The sequence below is a fragment of the Colletotrichum higginsianum genome, chromosome 4, assembly GCF_001672515.1.
Source record: "Colletotrichum higginsianum IMI 349063 chromosome 4, whole genome shotgun sequence".
Lineage (NCBI taxonomy): Eukaryota > Fungi > Ascomycota > Sordariomycetes > Glomerellales > Glomerellaceae > Colletotrichum > Colletotrichum higginsianum.
Window position 1 is genome coordinate 5,121,180 of NC_030957.1, and position 21,331 is coordinate 5,142,510.

Genomic DNA, 21,331 nt, shown 5'->3' on the forward strand with positions numbered 1-21,331 from the left:
TCTCTTGTTCCTGGTCTTGGTAGGGTGAGATCGCGCTAAAGCTCTGCTCCACTACGGCAAGGAAAGACGAATATGGCGACGGACAACCACGGGCCGCTCCAGGATGAGACGGCCGGCCAAAAGCGTGCGCCTGCTGTGGCGGTGTCAGAGTTCGACGACGGAACGAGCGAGCTGGAGAAGAGCGAGTCGCTGGTCGTTGGTACGACGAAGCTCTACGTGGATGGGCAGCTGAGGTTGATTCCTGTAAGACTCGCACGCCGCCGTTGTGATGTCAGTTACTCACTCTGCTCAGATGCCCACGCCCGACCCCAAGGGTGAGTTGTGCCATCAATTATGAGGCTGCAGCACAGAGAAAGATATTGACGTCTCGACTTAGACCCTTTGAATCTCCCTGCGTGGCGAAAATGGACAGCCATCGGCGCCCTCTGCTTCTGTAAGACACCGCCCCTTTTTCCGGTCCTAGCCTTTGTCCAAGATACTGACCGACATGTCTCCCCAGTCGGCTCTCTCGCCTTATCAGCCGAGGTCGTCATTGGCGGTCTCCTCCCCGTCTTCATCCTTGAGTACTCGGGCGTTGACCCGCACATCATCAACACCATCGACTTCAAGGCCCAGAGTGGCGGCAGCGGCCTCAAAATCAACCCCATGTCCGTGGTGCCGCCCGGCGTGAAACCCGCCTCGCTAGACGAGGTCGCCCTCCTCGCCACGATGCCGCTCCTGGCGAACGGCATCGCGAGCTACTTCCTCGTGCCGACATCCATCTGGATCGGCCGCCGCCCCGTGCTGCTACTCGCGGCGACGAGCGCCTGGGCCGGCGGGTTGTTTGCCGCGTTCAGCAAAAGCCTGCACCAGCACCTGCTCGCGAGAGCGCTCATGGGCTTGGGCGCCGGTGCCGTGGAGGCGCTGATCCCGCTGATTGTACAGGACATGGTCTTCATCCACCAGAGGAACAAGGCCATGTCGGCCATCGTGTCCAGCCAAGGCCTCTTCATCATCAGTCTCGGCGTCCTGGCGCCCTGGGTTTCTGCCAACTACACATGGAGATGGTTGTACTACATCACCTCCGGCCTGGGCATCGTGGCATGGGCCATCATCTTTGCTTTCTTGCCCGAGACCCGCTGGACGCGGTCCCAAGACGAGCTCAGTAAGTGCCGGCTGCTTGGGAGATGGGAAACGCCGGTTCACTAACACTTCTCAGGTGGCCAGAAGACATATCCTCTCAAGCCAGGCATGAACCGTCCTGAGCTAGACTACGTCAGTTACACCCCACGCACCATCTGGACCAACATCGGCTTCTTCCAGAACGGCTTTGAGTTCAAACCGGCGGCCAAGTCCATGCTCGACGCCCTCCGGTCGACCTATTTCCCCGCCATCATCTGGGCCGTTCTCGTCAATAGCGCCATGATCGTCATCAACCAGGCTGCCCAGCAGATCAACCCTTTCGCACTCCTTGCCCAGGGCTGGCAGTTCCAGTGGACAGGCCTCACGGTGCTGCCGTTCTTTGCCGCGACCGCTCTTGTCTACGTCTTTGGGGGTCCCGTTGCCGACAAGATCTCCAATGCGGTGACGAGGTGGCAGGGAGGTAGCCGAGAGCCGGAGCACCACCTCGCCAACCTGATCTTCCCTCTCGTATCTGGCATTTTGGGCTGTTTTGTCTTTGGAACTGCCGGGGAGAAGAACATGCATTGGGCGGTTCTCCTCGTCGGGTCGTTCCTGATCGTCTTCGCCTTCTTGACGACGATGACCGTCCTCAACGTCTTCATCGTTGAAAGCTATCCCCAGTGGGCAGGGTATGTATATTTCGTATGTCTCAAGCCACATCGCTGTACTGACCGCTCTATTGCAGTCCCGTTCTTGTCAACGTTTCTTCGCTGCGCATCGTCATTGCCTTCTTCGTTGCCTCCAAGGCCACGGTCTGGATTGCCATGTATGGTCCATTTGCTATATTTGCACTCTACGCCGAGACAATCATTGTCTTCTCTCTGGGGTTGCCTATACTCTACTTTTGGGGCAAGAGGTTACGACAGTGGACGGCTGGGAGTGTCAAGAGCAAACAAAGCGAGCAGAGTGTGCTATCAGACGGAGCCTCCGTCTGATTCGGTGGAATAAGTAATAATGAAAACGAGACTTTGACGGAGATAATTATTTATCGGCGTTTTCTCCCGGACTTCTTTTGCCCTGGGACTAATAGCACGCGCTATAGAGACCAAATCAATCCAGTCGCTACCGAGGTTAGAGTCCAGCCACCTGTGAATGATCGAGTTGGATGGATCCCGTTGCATTACGAGCGGGGTCACAGTAGCAGTTGGTGAAATCGGGGACAACGCATATTGCATAAGACGATCCCATTTTAGTTACTGTGTGTTACAATGGGAACGATTTAAACCATACGCATGTAGCCAGTGAGGGATTATCGACGTATCGTTGGAAACAACCTGAACCTCTATCCTCGCTTCATTCTCAGACTCTTCGCGACCAGGGCGGTCTATCACGCGAAGCATTGCTTAATGAGAAGCGGTCCCTTTCCTAGTCCAAATCAGAACAGTTCAATATGACTATTTGCGACCAATGTCGAACCATCTCCCAGGTGGCACCAGCACCCGCCGACTCGAAGCGGATAGTGTGTTACGTCCACACTATCGAGAGTCTGATAACATCCATGCAAGCCCAATGCCTCATTTGCTGTCGGGTCTGGGATGCTTTGGGACCTAGGGGCCGGAAAGCCATGGCCAGTCCGCAATTCACCGGTTTGGATTGCACCCTCATACGGTTTTCAGTCGGAAACGATGCAGAACTTGGGAGGATATCGTTCGTCTACACGGACGATTCATACGAGACTGACGATTTTGCCAGTCTACCCTCGTTCAGTCTCGTTGATTCGGTCGGTATGCTTTGTGTGCAAATGACTATGTTTCTTGCAGAACCACTCAAACTGATATACTGTTTAGAGTGCCGAAACATGCCAACGCTGCCTGCCACGAGTAGCACAAAGCACGAGCTCTGCCGGGACTTGATATCCAGCTGGATGACAGAATGCAACAGCAGTCACAGAGACTGCGCGTCGCCGCATCCGTATTGGAGCCCAACGCGACTCATCGATGTGCGGGACTACGAGCGCGGCCTAGTTCATCTTATTGACACGGCTGGCAAGTCGGAGAGGAGCATGCCTTATGTTGCACTGAGCCACTGCTGGGGAAAGAAACACTTCAAGATCATGAACCAAAGCAACAAACGTGACTTAGAGGCGGGGTTTGCCGTCCAAGACCTGCCTCCGAATTTCCAAGACGCCCTTTATGCGACAAAAAGGCTGGGGTTCCGATACATTTGGATCGATTCTCTCTGCATCATCCAAGGGTCGGACGACTGGAAGACGCAAGCACCACTGATGAACAAAGTGTACCGAAATTCGAGCCTGACTCTGGCAGCAACGGCATCTCCTGATGCATACGGCGGATTGTTCAGGGACCGAGATCCGTATGATATTATTCCTCCAGAGCTGAAAATACCAATGGGGATGAAGGGAAGAGTGGAAAACGTCAAATGCAGTGTCATTCCGATGAGGCTATGGGCATCGGAAGTGAGAAACGGGCCCCTAAATAAGCGGGCGTGGGTTGTTCAAGAAAGGCTTCTGGCGCCACGGACGGTGCATTTCTGCAATCAGCAGATTTTCTGGGAGTGTTGTCAACTCGAGGCATGCGAGGTATTCCCACAAGGCATCCCGAAACACTTCTTTGAAGACTACGAGGCCACCTACGAGCTTCAGGGGTTCAAGAACTGGGAAAGAGCCGTCAGATCAATCCGAACGGGTGGCGAAAAAGACAGCAGACTTCCAGAATACCAGAGCCCTTACGAGCTGTGGCAGTTCATCCTCAGCGAGTACATGGCATGTGGACTGACTAACCCCGGAGACAAGTTTGTGGCCCTTTCTGGGATAGCGAAAGAGTTCTCTCGGGTTCTTCAAGACGAATATGTGGCCGGCCTCTGGAGAGGGGATTTCATCAACTGCCTTCTCTGGTATGTCAATGACCGGGCATTGCTGGGCGATGCCCCCGACGTACAACGGCCCGAGAGTTATCGATCGCCCTCGTGGAGCTGGGCATCCATAGATGGATCCGTCACACACCCCATCGTGTTCGAGCTCGCTGGAGATTACGCCGAGATACTAGACGTCAGCATCGAGCCGAGAGGCGGAGACCTTGTTGGCGGCCTGCGACGGGCCCAAATCACCGCTTGCGGGAGGCTGGTTCAGATCCCCCGGCCAACCCACTTCAATTGGAACTCGATGCACTATTTCGGCACCTTCCATCCTGATGTTAGGGAGGAGATTGTCGATACGACGTATTTCTGCCTGCCATTGAGAGAACTAGGCGTTGATGGACCATATCACTCACTCTGGGGCTTGGTCATCGTACCGGCTAGCAGTGATACTCGTCAAGACACGCACCCGGGGACATTCAAGAGAGTGGGCATCTTCCGGATTGATACTGGCGAGCCGCTGGAACGTTTGACCCAGAGGAAGCCGGAGGGCTGGAGGGACACAGAAAATACAGCTTGGTTCGACGAAGACATCCCCATGAGCGAATTCTTGCTTATTTGAAATTTGGTTGATAGATGAATCGACGATCATTCAAAGTTTCTAAGTGGACAAAGCACGATTCTAGTTGTACAGCCAGGAATTTGCTTCCATTCCAAGTAGTGGCCATCGATGCCAGCAATCTTTCAATGTGCGCTGGGTGAGAATCGTTTCATAGAGATATGACGATAGACGTGGGCGATCTTGTGTCCCATGTCGGCACAGCCGATTCAACGGCCCCACTAACGGTGCGAATAGAGATCGAACGGACCGGGAGGTTTGGAATGCCGGAGCTGACTGGGGTCTTAGCAAGAAAGTGGTGAAGGGTCTATTGATTAAGTGGGTCAGTCGGCGTCTCTGACGACTGGGATTGAAATTCCTGACGTCGGCAAAAAAAAAAAAAACCGCTGACATAACCATGATGAGGAGCTATCACTACGTAAGGTACTTAAGGTAGGTACCTCAAAGCTTCCAGTTGCTGATGAATCAAAAGGACCTGAGCCGAAAGTAGGTTGCTCGACGGTGGTAGCTTAGCGTACCGGCTGCCCCGTGGCTTGGGGTATTTTTGTTGGCAGCACGGGCTGGCTCGATTCAAGCTGGAGGCCAGCCAGAGCAAAGATCGATGCGCGCCCTGGCAACAATCAAACCAGAGACACCGGGCCCAGGGTGAGTGAGAGTGATGATGATGATGATGTTGGTTGTTTGCTTGTCGTCGCATGGACGAAAGCAGTAGACAAACAAAGAAGCGAACGGCCTTTCCTGATCATTTCTAATTGCTCGGTCGAGGAAAGGAGGCCTTTGACTTGCCTACTCACCTCTGCTCGTCTTTTGACAAATTGAGATGGGCCTCATGGATGGGCTCATGGGCCTCAGATCAGGGGTCAGGCGAAGAAAACCAACCGTGAAAAAAGGGCCGGCCTGGTCTCTCTTCCCTGGTCCACACACCTTCCTCGATCGACAGCTCCCCTTCCCCAGTACGTACCGACCGCTTGGGCTGCAGCTTCCCAGGAATCAGCCAGACTTTGACCCAATTAGATTCTTCCATCTACCCAGAAGCTTGGGCCACCAGGGAGACACGAGATACGTACCGGCAAGAGGTAGCGCAACGCACCGCCCCGCGCGCGCCCATCCAATTCCTCCGTCTGTTTTTTGTTTTTTTTCCCAGCGCAGCGCAACGTTTTCTTTTTTTGCGGGGGTAAAATTTGTGATGCGGCCCCGGTTTTCTGCCATCATCACCGGATCTTCCTTTTCATGATCGGGCTCCGAGGTTTTTCTTCCCCCCTTCCATATTGATCCATTGACTTGACTGACTGCCAGCCGTCGCCAGTAGTAGCAAGGCCAGGCTAGGCCAGGCCGGAGCAAGCAGTATTAGCAAGCAGAGAGAAAGCATTAAGCACATACAGGCAGCCAGACAGCTATCCTCGCTGTCCACTTTATCCCTTCCCATCCACAACCACTGCCCGCCACACACAAGCACTCTGTCTGGTTCAACCAGCAACCACAACCAACGGCGCAGACTGCAGCAGTGACAGAAGGCTTTCTGACCTACTCTGATATCATCCTGTCCTTCTGTCCTCTAAAACTCACTCACTATTCTCTCTATTCAATCAACCCTTTCACCGCCAGGAGAGAGCCGAACGGAGACGCCACTGGGGCCTGTTTGTTCGTTTTTCTCGCTCCGTTTACCGTATCCCAGGACGAGTCCTCCGCCTCCTCTTCTCCCACTCCCCACTTCGTCTCTTTTCCCCTCCTCCCTTCCATCATTCTTCATTAGGTGTTCGTACCTAACCGGCAGACTACTATTGCACATCTTTGATTCCTCAGGGGCTGTCTGTTTGTCTCTCTCTTTCTCTCTCTCTCTCTCTCTCTCTCTCTCTTCATCCACTCTACCCTCCTGTTGTACCTCATCGACGACACTCTTTTTCTTCTTCTTTCCCCCCCTCTCTATCCTTTCGAGCTCTTTACTTGTGGCTCGCATTGGCACCTGCAGACCGACCCTCTCTACCATGCGCCACCCCTGCCGACGAGAGGTTCCCATCCTGCACGAAAAGAGTCACTAACGACCGGGCCCGGACCTACGATTTGCGGTTTGCGATTTGCGACTCCCTACTGCCTTGCCTCATCAGACGCTCGACTGGTCTTTCCAGAACTATCCACTTAACCAAATCCACTCTACTCTGGGTGCTCTCTCGCCGAAACGAACGACCGCAACGACCGAGAACCGACCCCGGCCCCCACTACTTGTTGGCCACCATCTCCTACATTACCCCCCAGTAGTCGTCCCAAGTCATCCAGTCCTGCCTGGATTTCTGACCCCTTCCCGTCTAGCCAGCAGCAGCCAAGTCAACGTCGGCTACTTCTGCAAGCTGGGCTCAACACCCGCTCAACACCACCACCACCACCATCACCACCACACATCCTCCCGCCTGCCTCTGCCGTCGACCATGGCTCCCAACGGCAACCCCAAGGCGAGGAACGGTGTTGGTGCCGTCCATGGAAAGCCCAACACCCCTCGGCGCGTCGTCCCTGCCATCCCGCTCCCCTTGGATCGTCGCGTCAAGGCCAATGCCGCCGCAAAGCAGGCAGCCGCTGCCGCCGCAAAGCAGGCAGCCGCTGCCGCCGCTGCCTCTTTTTCTCGACCCGCCTTGACTAACGGCTCCTCCCTCAGAATCCAGAACGACGCCGACTCTTTGCCTCCCACCCCCAAGACCGCCGAGCCCAAGATTGCTTTCCGAGAAGACGAGAAACCCGAAGCCGACGACAACGCTCCCGCTGTTTTCGGACCTGATTCGGAAGGAGGTGATGATATGAAGGAGCGCGAGGGTAAGTGCAGACTCTTTCCCAACAACAACAAGTAACATTAGAATGGGGGGGGAGAAGCAAGAAAAACACTCGGAACGGAGCGCGATTCTGACAACTTTGCGTCTCTAGCTACAGACTCCCAGGAGTCTTCTGCCGCCATCCCTACTCCTTCCACGACCGAAGCGTCTGAATCGACCGACAAGCCCGCCGAACGCGACGTTCCCACGTCTGCTGAGCATACTCTTCGAGGTATGCCTACCTTCAGCTACCATGTTTTCCGAGTCCCCTTCTCACTTGTTATAGGCCACAACCGCATTACTTCTCCTCCCGCGATCCGGTCTGCGAAGAAGGGTAAGGCTTCCTCTGTGCTGGGACGGTTCCATGCGCCACATGCTTTACTCACAAATATCACAGAAAATATTTCTCAGCTCCCGCCAGCTTTCCGACCCCCTCCCGTCATTCCTCCGAACCGATACAACATGCCTCCCGCTGGCCACAACGGTGCTCGCCCTTCTGCTGTCGTTATCAACGGCACGTCCCACCGAGGCCCTCGCTCAGTTCACAACGGCCCCCCGCACATGCATGGCCCGCGCCAGAGCAACGGCAGTCTCCAGTTTGGCGGTTTTGCATCCAACTCGTCTTCCCCGGCCCCTCCCCACTCGGGAGGCTTTATGCCTCCTCCGGGCGTGCCTCACCCTGACGGACGTTCGTTCCCTGGCGCCGCCAATGGCTATCACCATCAGATGCCCTACGGTACCGAGTTTGTGCCTGGTACTGCCGTGGACGGATTCGGTCGACCGCTCCCAGGCTACACGGGCATGGAGCAATACCCTCCTCCCATGACCGGTTATGGCCCTTCGACCCCCCACAGCTTCCAGGGATCGCACTCTTCAGTCCACGCCGACGACCCCGGCGCGTACAACCACTACCCTGCGCCCGGTATCCTCAACGGCACCGCACTTGTCGATGACGCTCGCCCTCACCCGCCTCCGGCCGGAGCCTTCGGTGGTCCGCCTCAGCGGATGATGCCTGGCCCAATTCCGCCACCGCACATGATGCACCCTGGACCCGAGCACCAGGGCTTGGATGATATGGCCGCATACCTGCGATCGCAGTTTAGAGACACTGCCTTTGCCGACTGCACCCTCGAACTGCGCTACCTCGACGACCGCGCCCCTCCTGTGCGACTCCCCGGACATCGTCTTGTTCTCGCCAGAAGCCAGGCAGTCCGGAACGTTCTAGAGTCTGACGGTTTCGAGTCGAGTCCGCCCGGCGCCAACCGCACCATCTTGTTGCAGTCAGATGACAGATATCTACGCTCTGATGCCTTTTGGATGGCAGTCCAGCACCTGTACGCCTTCCCGCTGCTCGACTTGCCCGAGCCAACTGCCAACGGCTCCTTTACTTTGGCTGGCAGTGCCGACGACCGCTTCGACTTCGCTCTTGGATATGCCGCGGCTGGACACCTCCTTGGATGGCAGCCCATTGTCATTCGGGGCTTGGAGATTGCCTCACATTCCCTCAGCTGGTCGACAATCGAGCGAGCTCTCGAATTTGTCCTCGGTGATGTGCCCGGTCGGGCTTCGGCTGACAGACACACGCAGTTCGCTTACGGCGAGCCTGTTCAGATCTTGATGAACGGCGTCATCTCTTTCCTTATTAACAACTTCCCGCCCGATTTCACGCTGGACACATCTGTCGCCGATCCGGAGCAATTTGCTCGGATTCCGTACGTGCCCGCGTCCCCTGCCGCCCGCGAGGGATCGCCAGTGGACCCTCATGGACCTGCTGTGCAGGACCGTCGACCGCGCGCTATGCACATACAGTTCGGTGATTTGGCACTTGGTTCAGACTCCTCATCCAAGGGTCCAGAGTCGACACCCCGGTCTAGCATCCGATCGACCCTCTCAACAGTTCTCATCAACCTCCCGTTTGCCTACTTGAAGCCTGCTCTCGAGTCGAGCGGCTACGGCAATGTCAATGGATGGGCCAGCATCGAGGCGCGGCACCAGATCATGCGAGAGGTTGTCAACGAGCGAGAAGCAAGACGACTCAAGGCTATTGATGCGGTCAGAAGTGGTGCGGTGCCGCATGCCGAAACAGTCTTCTACGGCCTGCAGAGCGCCGAGCCTCGCCAGAGCGAGGAGTGGCATGGTCTGGGCTGGCGCGAGGACGTGGTCTCGTACGTCAATGGCGACGCGCCATCTCTCGGCCGGCAGTGGGCGCCGCTGATGGCGCAACCGAACGGCGTCGACCATGCGGAGAAGGCGAGTCGCCCGGCCTATCCTTGAAGGCGCTGCCAGTGGCGTGGCGCCAGGATTACGATGTTACGACACGGGAACTAAAAAAAGAAGAGGAAGCCAAAAAAATCGGACGGCCCGGGCAGACTCGACTCACATTTGCATCATGACCTACAAAAGCAGGAATCCTTTCTTTTTTTCTTTTCCTTCTTGTCATTCCTAACCCCAGCTCCCACTCCCTCAGGTCAGGGGCAACGGGTTCGACATTGCGCTCGGTGTTGGCAATCTTTTGGCGGATGGGTCAAAAACTCAAAAAAGCATAGGGAGAGTGAATGGGCGACTGACTTCGCCTTTGAGATCTGGCTGGTATGGGCATTTGCCCTGGTCTTCTTTTTGTGTGTGTTGGAGTCCATTTTTATTGACAGGTAGTTATAGCGGGCACCTACCTGCATGGCTACTTCGTCTGGTCGAGGCTGGCTGATTCCATGGAGGGGCGGTCGCAGCGGACAGGCCAAAGGGAGATATCTCAGGCAAGGGCGTCTCGGTTCAAGAAGGAAGGATTTCCCAACGCACCTTGGCGACTAGGCGTGATGAGGACATACGAAGACATGAGGGTATGCAAAAGGCTCGAGCCACGTGGGGCAACGGGGTTGGTCGTGGGGAGGAAGGATACCCAGGGTGGATGAGGAGCGAGAAGTGAGACGCTGCGTCACGGTTCGTGCTGTTCTCGGGGCTGGGACGAGCACGGCGGCGCGGAGGGATGAGAAGCGGCAGCGATTGGGCGGCAGTGTTCTCAGCAACAGAATGGCTTGCTGGCTGATAATTGTGTGTATCATGCGACAAAGGGACATATTCAGGAGTTGACACGGTGACTCTGGGCTGTTTGTGTGACTTGGTGATGCTACAAGATGATGATGATCCTATGAGATGGTGGTGTTCTTCTTGTATGCCATACGCAGTGTGTGTCCGTCCCTTGGGTATAAAATAGCAGGGTCAGCCCTCGTTGGCTTTACGTGTATGTGGGTGAAGCTTGAGGAATATGTGTAACTTGATATAACAACAACAACAACAACAACAACAACAACAGCAATCGAAACAAGATGCGTCGTGGAAACCTCCGAGAGAAAGAGAGAGAGAGAGAGAGAGAGAGAGAGAGAGAGACGAAAGAGAAAAAACCACATTGCGCACGAGATTTACAGTGGGCTGGCTGTGGTTATGGTTGGTGTGAGTGTTGTGCATGAAGGAGCTCATTAAACGTGGGGGAGTCCCTTGTTGCGGGGAGCATAGGTAGTGGGGACGTCATTTGTGCACTGTACGACTACGTACATATCGGGGTCGAGTAGACCAATGATAGATAGAGATTTCGTTTTGTTTCCCGGTGTCTGTACGTAGCGGGTGTGTCCCCCCGGATGAGCTGGGATCAGGACTCGCAGAGGGGATAGGTATGATGTACACCATCACCCTCAGCACCTGACAAGGTACATCGGGCAACCTTGCCTGAGAGCCGAGGCACGTGCTTGTCATCTTCGGCGCTGGCAGTGGCCCCGGGTCCTGTTCTGTCCACCGTCCACCGTCCACCGACCCCCAGACCCCCAGACCATCCATCCATCACCTTGTCTTGTCCAGCAACAATCACCGCGGGCTCCTTTTTTACTTTGTTCGCCATGTATCCGTAAAGTACTTGCTCTTGATACTTTGGCTTTTCCCACATCGCCCCCTTCGACAACTGTTCTTCTCCAACTTTATCTGCCTTCCGACTGCTGCCAACTTCAGCAGCAAGGGCCGCTTGAGTGAGTCCTCCAGGCTATTCCTTTCTGTCGCCTATTGTCGTCTAAACCCCCAGGTCTGGCTGACACGTGCTAACGGAGCTTCCTTATCCTCCTCAGTTCGGACCGGCCGCTCTCTCTATTATCCTCGATCCGAGGCGAACACGACCGACACGATCATCCAACGAACGACACCCCCGACTTGGTTCCCATCATCAAACTCCCCTCCCTGATACTTCCGTTATTCCTGCCGCCGCGATGGCCTCCGCCGCGGCCTCGTCGTCGCGGCCAGGCCCGCCCGGCGCCCCTCGGCCTCCACAGACGACTTCAAGCCCCCGACCGTCCGGCGGCGGCCCCTCACGCGCGCCGCCCTCGTCGCGCAACAGCGTCACCGATCCCATCCTCCGCAATACCCTGCGATACACAATCTCCGCCAAGGAATATGCCACTCTGCACAAGTACGTGTTGTCGCGCTCGCGCCTGCTGAAGCGAGCCTCGCCGAGCGTCACTGCCGTCGAGCGCATCGTCGAGGGCGACAAACCCACCGCGCCGCGGCAGGTGACTAATGCCAATGCTCCGTCCGGGTCGGGTGCTGGTGCTGGTGCCGGTGCTGGTGCCGGTGTGAGGACCGTCGATGACTACAATGCGCGCGCCGTGCGCCACTCGTTGCGTGTCTTTCTCGGAACCGCCATGGCTATGAAGGGCTGGGCTCTCATTTCGACAAAGTTTTTAGGCGGGAAGCCAGAGTAAGTGACCTTGTCTCATGAATGGATCCTTCTGGGCGAAAAGGCAGCAGGCGTACTGACTGACATGGCCCACGTAGCCCCAAGGCCACGAAACAACCCCTCCACAAGTCGCCCACCCTGCGACTCTCCCTTTCCCTATCAACTATCCTCCTTCTCTACCGCATCCTCTTCCGCTTCCTCAGTCGCTTGCGCGCGCACCTGCTCGATCCCTCCGCAGCGCCTTTCCGCCAGAGGAACCCGCGCACCACAGCGACCCTGACGTCCCCCTACGCGCCCGCTATCGGTGCCTCCATGGCCGGCATGTTTCTCGGCGTCTACCCTGCCCAGCAGTTACGTGTGACCGTCGCCATCTACACGCTTTTCAGGGCCCTCGAGTTTGGCTGGAATCTGTGCGAAGAGGAGGGCATGATTTGGGGTTTCAAGAACGGTGGCAAGGTCAAGCGAGAGAGGCCTTGGTGGTGGGGCAGCTGGCTCATCCAGCCGTTCGCCTTTGGACAGCTGTTGCATGCTGTCGTCTTCGACAGGGACTGCTTCCCGGAGGTGAGTTGACGCCCATCGAGAGGCTTTGCATGCGGATGCTAACATGTCATCAGTCGTATGGGACTTTCATCTTCAAGCACTCCTCGGCCTATATCCACCCGAGACCAAAGGATTATCCGTCCCATCTCAAGTGGCCCAAATCCATGGAGATTGTCGATAACCTTGCCCAGATGGCAAAGTTGAACTGGCCGTACGTCTCGAAAGCTTACGTGGGTATGAGTGTTGTCTAACAGCAAGCAGGCCCTTTGTATCACCGACCCTCTTCCCGAACAAGGAGACGCTCCCACCAACGCTCGCCGCCGTCGCTCCTCTCACCTCATCCGCCCACCCCATCATCACTTCGCTGTCGTGCGCAACCCTCCATCCTTCGGACCCGTCTTGTCTTCGAACCTACCTCAACTTCTGGCTCGGGTCCTTCCCGGGCCTCACGCGTTTCTTCCTCATCATCTACTCGGTCATGACGTTCGTCCCGCGTTTCCGGTCCTTGTACCATTCGCCCGTCACGACGTTGCAGCGCGTGCTCACCAAGTCGTTGAGCATGAGCACCTTCCTGACCGGCGCCATCTCCACCGCCTGGGCGAGCATCTGCTTCTTTCAACAATGGTTCCCCCGTACTTTCTTGCCGACCCAGAGGTTCTTCTTTGGCGGTTTCCTGGCCGGTCTCTGGGCGTGGGTCGAGCGGAAGAACGGTCGCGGCGTGTTCCTCTATTCTGCGCGCGTGAGCGTCGACTCGCTGTGGAAGGTCGGCGTCAAGCGGAGATGGTGGAAGGCCATGAAAGGCGGCGATGTGTGGGTGTTTGTCATGGCACTCATGCTCACCGGCGTTGTGTACGAGAGGGACGCAAGGGCTGTCAAGGAGGGCAGCTGGCGGAAGGGCATCAGCTGGGTCCGGGGCGAGGGTTTCAAGGACTGGAGCATCGACGAGGATTTCGCTGAGGAGAGCGCGGAAAAGATCAACTAGAGTGCGGTGACGGAGAGCATGCAAAAGAAGAAGATGAAGTCGACGAGAGCGCCGGCGGGAGCAGCTTAGGCGGTGAGGTTCATCCGCCTGCGCTTGATGTCGCCGGACGAGAGCGGGCTGTGGATGATCAACGAGGGTGCTGACGACAGCACCAGCCAAGTAATCAATTCGACGGTAAAGAAGATGGACGACTGCGCGAAAGACGGACATTCTGTTGTAAAAGACATACGGCCTGTTGTAAACTGCTGTAGTTGGGTCTGTATTATTGAAACATGTAGGGCGAGTGGTGTTGTTGTTGGCCACTTGTGTTGTACGAACGGGGAACAAGTCGATGCTCATTTAATACTTTGCCGACTCAGCGTTATGCCTACCTTGTCAGCCATTTAATTGCCTATGCTGTCGTCCTGTATTACAATTTGATCGTTGCCAACCCTTCTTGCTCACGTCGCCCTCGCCCGAGACATGTGTCTAGTCGGGCGGCTCCCTTTGATTTGATTGAGATGTGTTGTACTGCATGATTAACTACATGTGAGCCGATATCTATATGAATCCGTACAATCCCAATCTAGTGTGTAGCCTAGAGGCCTTCTGCACATGTTATCGGCCGCCATACGCGACCATGTTAACACAAGCCCTCCTCCCCCCTCTCTCGGCCTACACCACGGTCGGCGAGACGCGCTCGTGAACCGAGAACGAGCCGTATATACCTAGTCCTTTCCCCCTTTCGCTGTCAGAGCCGGTAATGACTGTCCCGAGAGCGCTTTGCTCGGACATGGGCACAACGTCGCCAAACAGCTCGTCCATCTGCTCCAGCGTGCGCCCTGACGTTTCAGGGTAGAACAAGTAGTAACAGAGCGCGGCGATGACGTTGAAGACGAAGAAGACGTAGAAGAACCTGAATCCGATCGCTGTGAGGGCCTGGGGCGAGAAGGAGACGAGGAGCAGGTTGATGGACCAGTTGGTGAAGGTCGTCAGCGCGTTGCCGAGGGCGCGGATCTCGAGGGGGAAGATCTCGGCCGGGTAAACCCAGCTGATGATGCCGAGGGGCGTAAAGAAGAAGCCAAAGACAAAGTTCATGGCGACCATGCTGCGCAGCTGATGGGCGTTGGAGCGGTCGAGGAACTGGAACTGGACGGCGTTGACGAGCAGGGCGGCGGCGAGGCCGAGGGCGGAGGCGATGAGCGGCCTCACGCGGCCGACGCGGTCGAGCATCCAGAGGCCGACGGTATTGTAGATGATTCCGAGGGCGCCATTGACGCCGATGAGCATCAACGAGGTCTGGGTGCCGATGCCGAGGAGGTCGTAGATGCGCGGGCCGAAGTAGTTGATGACGTTGATGCCGGACAGGGGCGAGAAGGCCTGGACGCCGCAGCCGAGCAGCAGGCGCCGCCGCCACGAGGGCTTCGTCAGGATGGCCTTCCAGAGGCGGCCGGTCTCGCGCAGGGCCGACTGGGCGCGCACGGCGTGGCGGATCTCGGCGTACTCGGCGTCGACGAGCTTCTCGTCGACGCCGGCGCGGAGCCGGTCGAGGCTGCGGCGGGCCTCGGCGTGGCGGCCCTTCTCGACGAGCCAGCGGGGGGACTCCTCGAGGAAGTAGATGCCCGTCGCGATGATGATGCCGGGGATGCACTGAAAGGCGAGGGGGAATCTCCCTTTTTCGGGGTGTCACGACTCGTCAGCCATTGGGGAGGTTTTCTCTCTCAGGATATAGATAAAATGAATGAGAAAGGGGGGGGGAGGGCTTTGTCTCTCTCTCACATGAAAAGTCACTCTCGACAAAGGAACACCCGTAGCCCAGCCACTGGGCAACCAGGAACCCCCAGCTCAGCATCCACTGCAGCAGGCCGGACAACTTCCCCCTCTGGCGGGCTTCGGCCAGCTCGGAGGCGTACATGGGGATGGTGGAGGTCAGGATGCCGACGGCGGCACCGCCGATGAAGCGGCCGGCGATGAGGGCGGCGAGGTTCCCGGAAGCGGCCTGCAGGGCGGAGCCGGCGACGGAGAGGAGGGCGCCGAGGAAGACGGTGCTGCGGCGGCCGAGGCGGTCGGAGCAGAGCATGTTGACGACGGTGCCGAGGATGGCGCCGCCCTGGAAGGAGGAGACGATGGCGGCGGCGACGGCGTCCGAGGGGTCGCCGAAGTAGGACTTGAAGGTCGCGAGGGCGATGGTCGACGTGATGATGCCCGAGTCGAAGCCGAAGAGGAAGCCGCCCGTGGCGAGGAACGCGGCGGACCAGACGGTGACGCGGCCCATGGCTGCGATGACGGCGGTCGTGTTCGGCGGAGAGTTCAAGTCGAGTCTTCGTCGTCGTCGTCGTCGTCGTCGTTGTCGTGTAAGTGGGCCGAGATCCGGAAGAGGACACGAACTGTGAGTTTGTCCCGATGCCGCTGCTGCTGCTGCTGCTTCACACACACACTCTCTCTATCAACCGAGTCACAAGCGTCATATAACGGAACTTTCTCCCTCACATATGCGCTAACCAGCACTCACGAACACACGCAACGGAGATGGTAGACAGAAAACGAAGGAGGAAACGGGGGGGGGGGGGGCAGAGGTAGGGAACGGGATGGGAATTCGGATGCATTTCTAGAAAGGCCTGTGCGAGGGACAGAGACTGAGATTGAGACTGAGGGACACAGAGACAGGAAGACTGAGCAAAGGCATTATTAGGAGGGTTCACTTGGCTGCGAGCTAGTTGCAAACAAGAATGACGGCGGGAGAGTGGCGGACGGGAGCTTAACGCGTGAGTCGTCTAATCTTTCTGTTATTGTTTCTCTTATGGGGGGTAGGGTATTCCGTCGAAGGGAGTGTGAAGCGGTGAAACCTCTTTTTGGTGATGGGCGTTTTCGTTGCTCGGCCGGGCCTCAGTCAAGCTGAGCGTGGTCGAGTCGGATCTCGAATGCTTGCAACCGCAGACAACAGTACGCCCATGACCGGCACGACGTCACGAAGTGTATCGAAGAAAAGGTCAAGGTTAGAGTTTCCCGGCGCGCAGTGTCGAGACAGACACAATGGGGGAGGCCCGTTTCCCGTTTCCCGTTTCCGCCCGTTGAATCCCGCGCCCTCCCCCACCCCCCGCCGCTCGAAACCTTGATCAAAACGCAAAATCTGGCGATGATTCCCATGTGCTTCCGTTGCCGTTGCTGCTTGGAATCCCGAGTTGGTACATAAGAAGCTCACATGCCACTTCTTCCCTCGGTGAAATCGATCAGTCCAAGGTTTAAGATTCCCTGTGAGACTCGACCTACGCATCCCGTCCCTCTCCACCACACACCTTTGTCTCGCGTCATGTTTCCCGTTCTCGCCTTTCAACTGTTGCTGGCCCCGAGGACCCACCCCCCTCCTTACACACGTGTATGATGGGCCCCCCCTTCCCCCCTGCTTGCTCACGGGGAAACATTTCCGTTTCCGTTTCCTTGTCAAAGAGACAAGCAAGACTTCAGACGCATGGGACACGGGCGAGAGGGATCGGACGATGACGCACTTCTTGTCCGGCGCGAGCCTTGGTCGAGCTTGCAAGTTCCCGCCAGCTTCTCGTGCCACGGGCCCACGTCCCCGGGGCGCACTGACGACCGAGACGTGTTTCTTGCGCGGGAGACATGACTCCTGTCCCGCAGTCATAGCTCCAAGGTCTGGCTGGGACGCCACTGCAATCCGTTGTCGTTCAAATCGTCGATTCGTGTACTCTCACTTATGTATGTACTAAACGGTTGGTAATATGTACGGTCAAACGCGTAGTAGGGTCCCAATTAGACCGCTGCCTCACTTCCACCCGCCCCAAATGCCACAACGCTCCATGTGAGAGACGTCTCCCCCCCCCCCCCCCCCCCCCCCCTCTTCAGCACCACACACACGACCTACGCACTCGGCTCCGCCCACTCGAAGCCAAAGCCCTGGGGCACGCCAAAGTTGGGCGTTCCGTCGGCGTTGGCAGTGATGGGCTGGACCATGACGTAGCGGTTGTCGTCGCAGGCGCCGTTGGCGTTGGCGGTGGCGTGGTAGGTGATGTACGTCTCCGTCTCGTCGGGGCTGCGGAAGAAGCTGTTGTGGCCGGTGCCGAAGTTTCCGTTGGCCGCCGTCAGCTTGCAGCCGTCGCTCTTGGTCCAGGCCGAGGGCGACGCCGGGTCCGTGACGCCGTCCCACTCGAGCAGGGCGACGCAGTAGTCGGGCGTCCAGCAGTAGTTGGCCGAGTAGGCGATGTACGTCTTGCCGCCAAAGTAGAGGCCGTACTGGCCTTCTTGGACGGGCACCTCGCTCTGCTCCCACGGCTGGTCGGGCTGCGAGATGATGGTGATGTTGGGCGACGCCGAGATGAAGTCGTCGTTGAGCTTGCGCACGCACGTCGACTGGTTGGGGACGCCCGTCATGCACGAGTAGACAAAGTAGTTGCCCCAGTCGTTGAAGCGCACCACGGTGCCGTCGAGGGACCAGTCGTCCGTGACGCGGCCGGCGTAGGACCAGTCGTCCCAGGGGGAGGCGCCGCCTGAAGGGGATGCGTCGTTAGCATGGGCTTATCGTCAAGAGTCTCGGGGATGAATGGATGGATGGATGGACAGTAAGAGAGTTCGACTCACCCTGGAGCACATGCATCCTCTGGCCGTCGAGGTTGCCATCGTTGCCGGCGGTGTAGTAGAGGTACCAACGGCCGTCAAAGTAGTGGATCTCGGGGGCCCAGACGCTGCAGCACCGCGTGGGGTTCGAGTCCGAGTAGATGACCTTGGGCGTGGCCGTCTTCAAGCCCTCGATGGTGGTGGCGCGCGCAAGCTGCAGGTTCGTCCACTCGGTCGAGATGAAGTAGTAGTAGCCGTCGAACCACGAGATTTGGGGGTCGCCGCCGCCGGGGTTCCGGATGGGGTTCGTGTAGGCGGCAGCCGAGCCGACGAGGCCGAGGAGCCCCAGAGAGGCGGAGACGATCTTGGACAGAAACATGGCGGCGGTCGGGGTTGAGACCTGACAAGGTTTGACGAGGTTTGACGAGGGAGAAGATGGTGCCTTGCTGCTGCTGCTGCTGCTGCTGCTGCTGGATGCTGCGCAGTCTTCACTCCACTGGCGGGATCCTCGCGAGCTTTTATACTCGTCCCATCGGCACGACACACGAGGTCGCAACGAGACTGCCCGACATCATCATTCCTTCCCGATGTGCGTTCGAATTCCTGGGGTAGAGGTAGATCCGCTGCGGGTTAAGCGTCCGGCACGCGGCAGATGTCACCCCAGGATGGCCGGGCTCGGTGGGTTCGGCCTGTGATGGTGTATGCTCGAACATCACTGGAGCGCTTTCTACCCGGTACCCATCCAAGAGTCGCTCGAGTCAAGGCGGGCAGACCACGAGAGAGACGAGCGTCACTCGTCTACGCTCGGTGCTCGGTTCGGGCAAGAAGGAGAAGAAGAAGAAGAGCACCTAAGAGCACCTGGGGGATGCGGGGAGAGAGTAAGCGAGAGGCCAAGACCAGCTAGCAGGTGATGGCACCCCCGATGTCGACGTCGAGTCGTCGACTACCGGTACCTGCCTCGGAAAGCTTACACCGGATTGGCGCGCGAGAGACGCAACGGCGGGTAGCGATGGCGGGGTAACACTGTATCCACGAAGCCCGTCACTCCCTCCCTCCCCCTTCCCTTACCCCGGACCCAAACCCCGGATCCCAGACCATGCTATGTAAGCTGGCTGTGTCCCAAGAGTGCTGCGTTACCTCACTTTTTTTTTTCCATTCTCAGAACCAACCTTTGTGTCAACAGTAAGGACTGATTCCAGCAACAGCTGTCAGGCATAGCAAGCGTTGACTGTTACGCCTTTTTGGGGAGCCATCACCGATAGATACGGAGTAGCATCGGAGTGGGTCCCGGTAGCTTCAGCCAATAGCACCAGCTAAACCCTAAAGAAAGCGGGTCAAATGTACAAAGGTACGTGCTCATCTCCCGTGTTCTTCGGTTCTCGGTCCGGGGGGCAAGCCGCTGGTTGTTCGTCGCATTCCCCCTATTCCTCCGGTACTTTAGGTACCTAGGGTTAGGTAGCTACATACCATAGGTAGGTCCTGAGGTAACTATGCCCGATATACCCAAGTACGTGAGGTTCATCCCGTTCGCAAAGAGACCTACAGAGAGGCCTTGAAAACATCCCTCCCTGTGGCATCCACTTCCAAGTTTTCCCCGTGGGCGCTTCATGGCCTTTGCCCCGCGTCGCTCGCGCCTCTGTCCCCCGGTCTCCCGAGGTGTTCCTGCTTGTACACTACCCAATTGATTCCACTGCATCTCGGCTATGCTGAACTGCCTACCTATGACTCTGACGTCAGGGTTGATAAACTTCCTTCGACCTGACAATTCTTCCAGGAACCATGTGTCTCGTCACTAATGTATAATCTTGCTTCTGACCGCAAGTCGGTGAGGAACCAGAGCACAACCGTGAATGTGACGGGTTCGGACTGTTCAAATCCACGCCCTATTGTTGTTTAAGGAAAGCCGTAATGAAAAGTTGACCGGAAGCTGTCAGGCAAGGTAGGTCGTTGCCTATCCTCCATCTCCTTACTCACTGGCTTGGACATTCACGAGTGTACACCGCTACTGCATAGCCGCGACTTCCCAAGGGGGCTTTCGGAGAACAGCAAGCCGTGACGGCTGGAGCTAGGTTGTTCTATGAACTTGACTGTATTATGCCAGGGACGATATGAAACATGGTCAAAATACGATGCATCATGTCCGAAATGTGGTCAACTGTAGGGGGCAATTCTGAAGCTTTACTCACATGTGATCTTGATGTCCAACTGCCCCCTTTTGCAAGGAAATGCACTCTATCTGCATTCTCAAAAGTGTGCAACATTGAACTACGTGATTTTACGTTCGCTGATGCCCTAAGTCCGTCTACACCAAAGCACAGGACCTTGTGGGTGATGCCGCATCCAACTCACCGTCGACAAAAATTCCTCTGACATCTCTGATGACTCGCCGCTGAGGTTCACAGTTTCACAGTTTCGTTAAGTCAACATACCCACATCTGGCCCCCCCCCACATCTGGCCCCCCCAAAAATGCCTCATCACCATCACCAGCCTCCTATTTTCACCAACTTCACCACATCACAACATTTACAGTTTTTAACCAAATGACTTCATTTTTTCTACATAACCTTTTATAGTCCTTATGGGCAAATACACCGAGTATGAGGTCAAACAGGCCTTAGATGCCGTCGCCAATGGCCAGTCTATTCACAAGGCATCATCTGAATGGGGGATCCCAAGGTCAACACTTCGTCATCGACTCCAAGGTGTCCAAGCAAGGACAGCTGCCTTCTGTGACCTCCAGAGGTTATCCCCAGATCAGGAGGCTAAGCTGGCTGAATGGGTGCGAATCCAGCATGCCCTTGGCCTTGCCCCAACTCATCAACAAGTGAGGGTATTCGCAGGAAGGATCCTTCATGCTATAGGGGACACAGAGCCTATAGGAAAGGGATGGATCCAAGCCTTCTTGAAGAGAAATCCATCAGTCAAGGTGCAGAGAAGTCGCCCTATAGATTCAAGACGTATTAATGGGGCATCTACTGAGGTCATCAGGGACTGGTTCAAACTCCTCGCCATACCAGAGATCAAGGGCATTAAACCAGCCAATAGATACAACATGGATGAGACTGGTATCCTTGAGGGCCAAGGATCTAATGGGCTAGTGCTAGGCATGTCTGAGACGAAGTCTGTCCGCAAGAAACAGCCTGGATCAAGG

At 56.8% G+C, this 21,331-nt stretch overlaps 6 protein-coding genes across 6 annotated transcripts; 4 read left to right on the forward strand and 2 right to left on the reverse strand.

The window, feature by feature from the left end:
- Positions 1-72: 72 nt before the first annotated feature.
- Positions 73-2,096, forward strand: CH63R_06880 (Major facilitator superfamily transporter; the record flags this gene model as incomplete). The annotated part of the gene is made up of 5 exons (XM_018301855.1): positions 73-243; positions 293-314; positions 500-1,144; positions 1,199-1,790; positions 1,847-2,096. 5 exons carry the CDS (start codon positions 73-75, stop codon positions 2,094-2,096), a joined length of 1,680 nt encoding a protein of 559 aa, XP_018159705.1.
- Positions 2,097-2,725: 629 nt separating this feature from the next.
- Positions 2,726-4,597, forward strand: CH63R_06881 (Heterokaryon incompatibility protein; the record flags this gene model as incomplete). Its single annotated transcript, XM_018301856.1, has 2 exons — positions 2,726-2,885; positions 2,949-4,597. 2 exons carry the CDS (start codon positions 2,726-2,728, stop codon positions 4,595-4,597), a joined length of 1,809 nt encoding a protein of 602 aa, XP_018159706.1.
- Positions 4,598-7,017: 2,420 nt separating this feature from the next.
- CH63R_06882 (uncharacterized protein) lies at positions 7,018-9,666 on the forward strand (the record flags this gene model as incomplete). Its single annotated transcript, XM_018301857.1, has 3 exons — positions 7,018-7,396; positions 7,511-7,624; positions 7,814-9,666. 3 exons carry the CDS (start codon positions 7,018-7,020, stop codon positions 9,664-9,666), a joined length of 2,346 nt encoding a protein of 781 aa, XP_018159707.1.
- A 1,973-nt stretch (positions 9,667-11,639) lies between these two features.
- On the forward strand, positions 11,640-13,628 carry CH63R_06883 (uncharacterized protein; the record flags this gene model as incomplete). Its single annotated transcript, XM_018301858.1, has 4 exons — positions 11,640-12,127; positions 12,205-12,667; positions 12,721-12,857; positions 12,908-13,628. The coding sequence occupies 4 exons, from the start codon at positions 11,640-11,642 to the stop codon at positions 13,626-13,628; spliced, it is 1,809 nt and encodes a 602-aa protein (XP_018159708.1).
- A 654-nt stretch (positions 13,629-14,282) lies between these two features.
- Positions 14,283-15,882, reverse strand: CH63R_06884 (Hexose transporter; the record flags this gene model as incomplete). Its single annotated transcript, XM_018301859.1, has 2 exons — positions 14,283-15,280; positions 15,387-15,882. The coding sequence occupies 2 exons, from the start codon at positions 15,880-15,882 to the stop codon at positions 14,283-14,285; spliced, it is 1,494 nt and encodes a 497-aa protein (XP_018159709.1).
- Positions 15,883-17,486: 1,604 nt separating this feature from the next.
- On the reverse strand, positions 17,487-18,558 carry CH63R_06885 (Glycosyl hydrolase, family 43; the record flags this gene model as incomplete). The annotated part of the gene is made up of 2 exons (XM_018301860.1): positions 17,487-18,112; positions 18,204-18,558. 2 exons carry the CDS (start codon positions 18,556-18,558, stop codon positions 17,487-17,489), a joined length of 981 nt encoding a protein of 326 aa, XP_018159710.1.
- Positions 18,559-21,331: the final 2,773 nt, after the last annotated feature.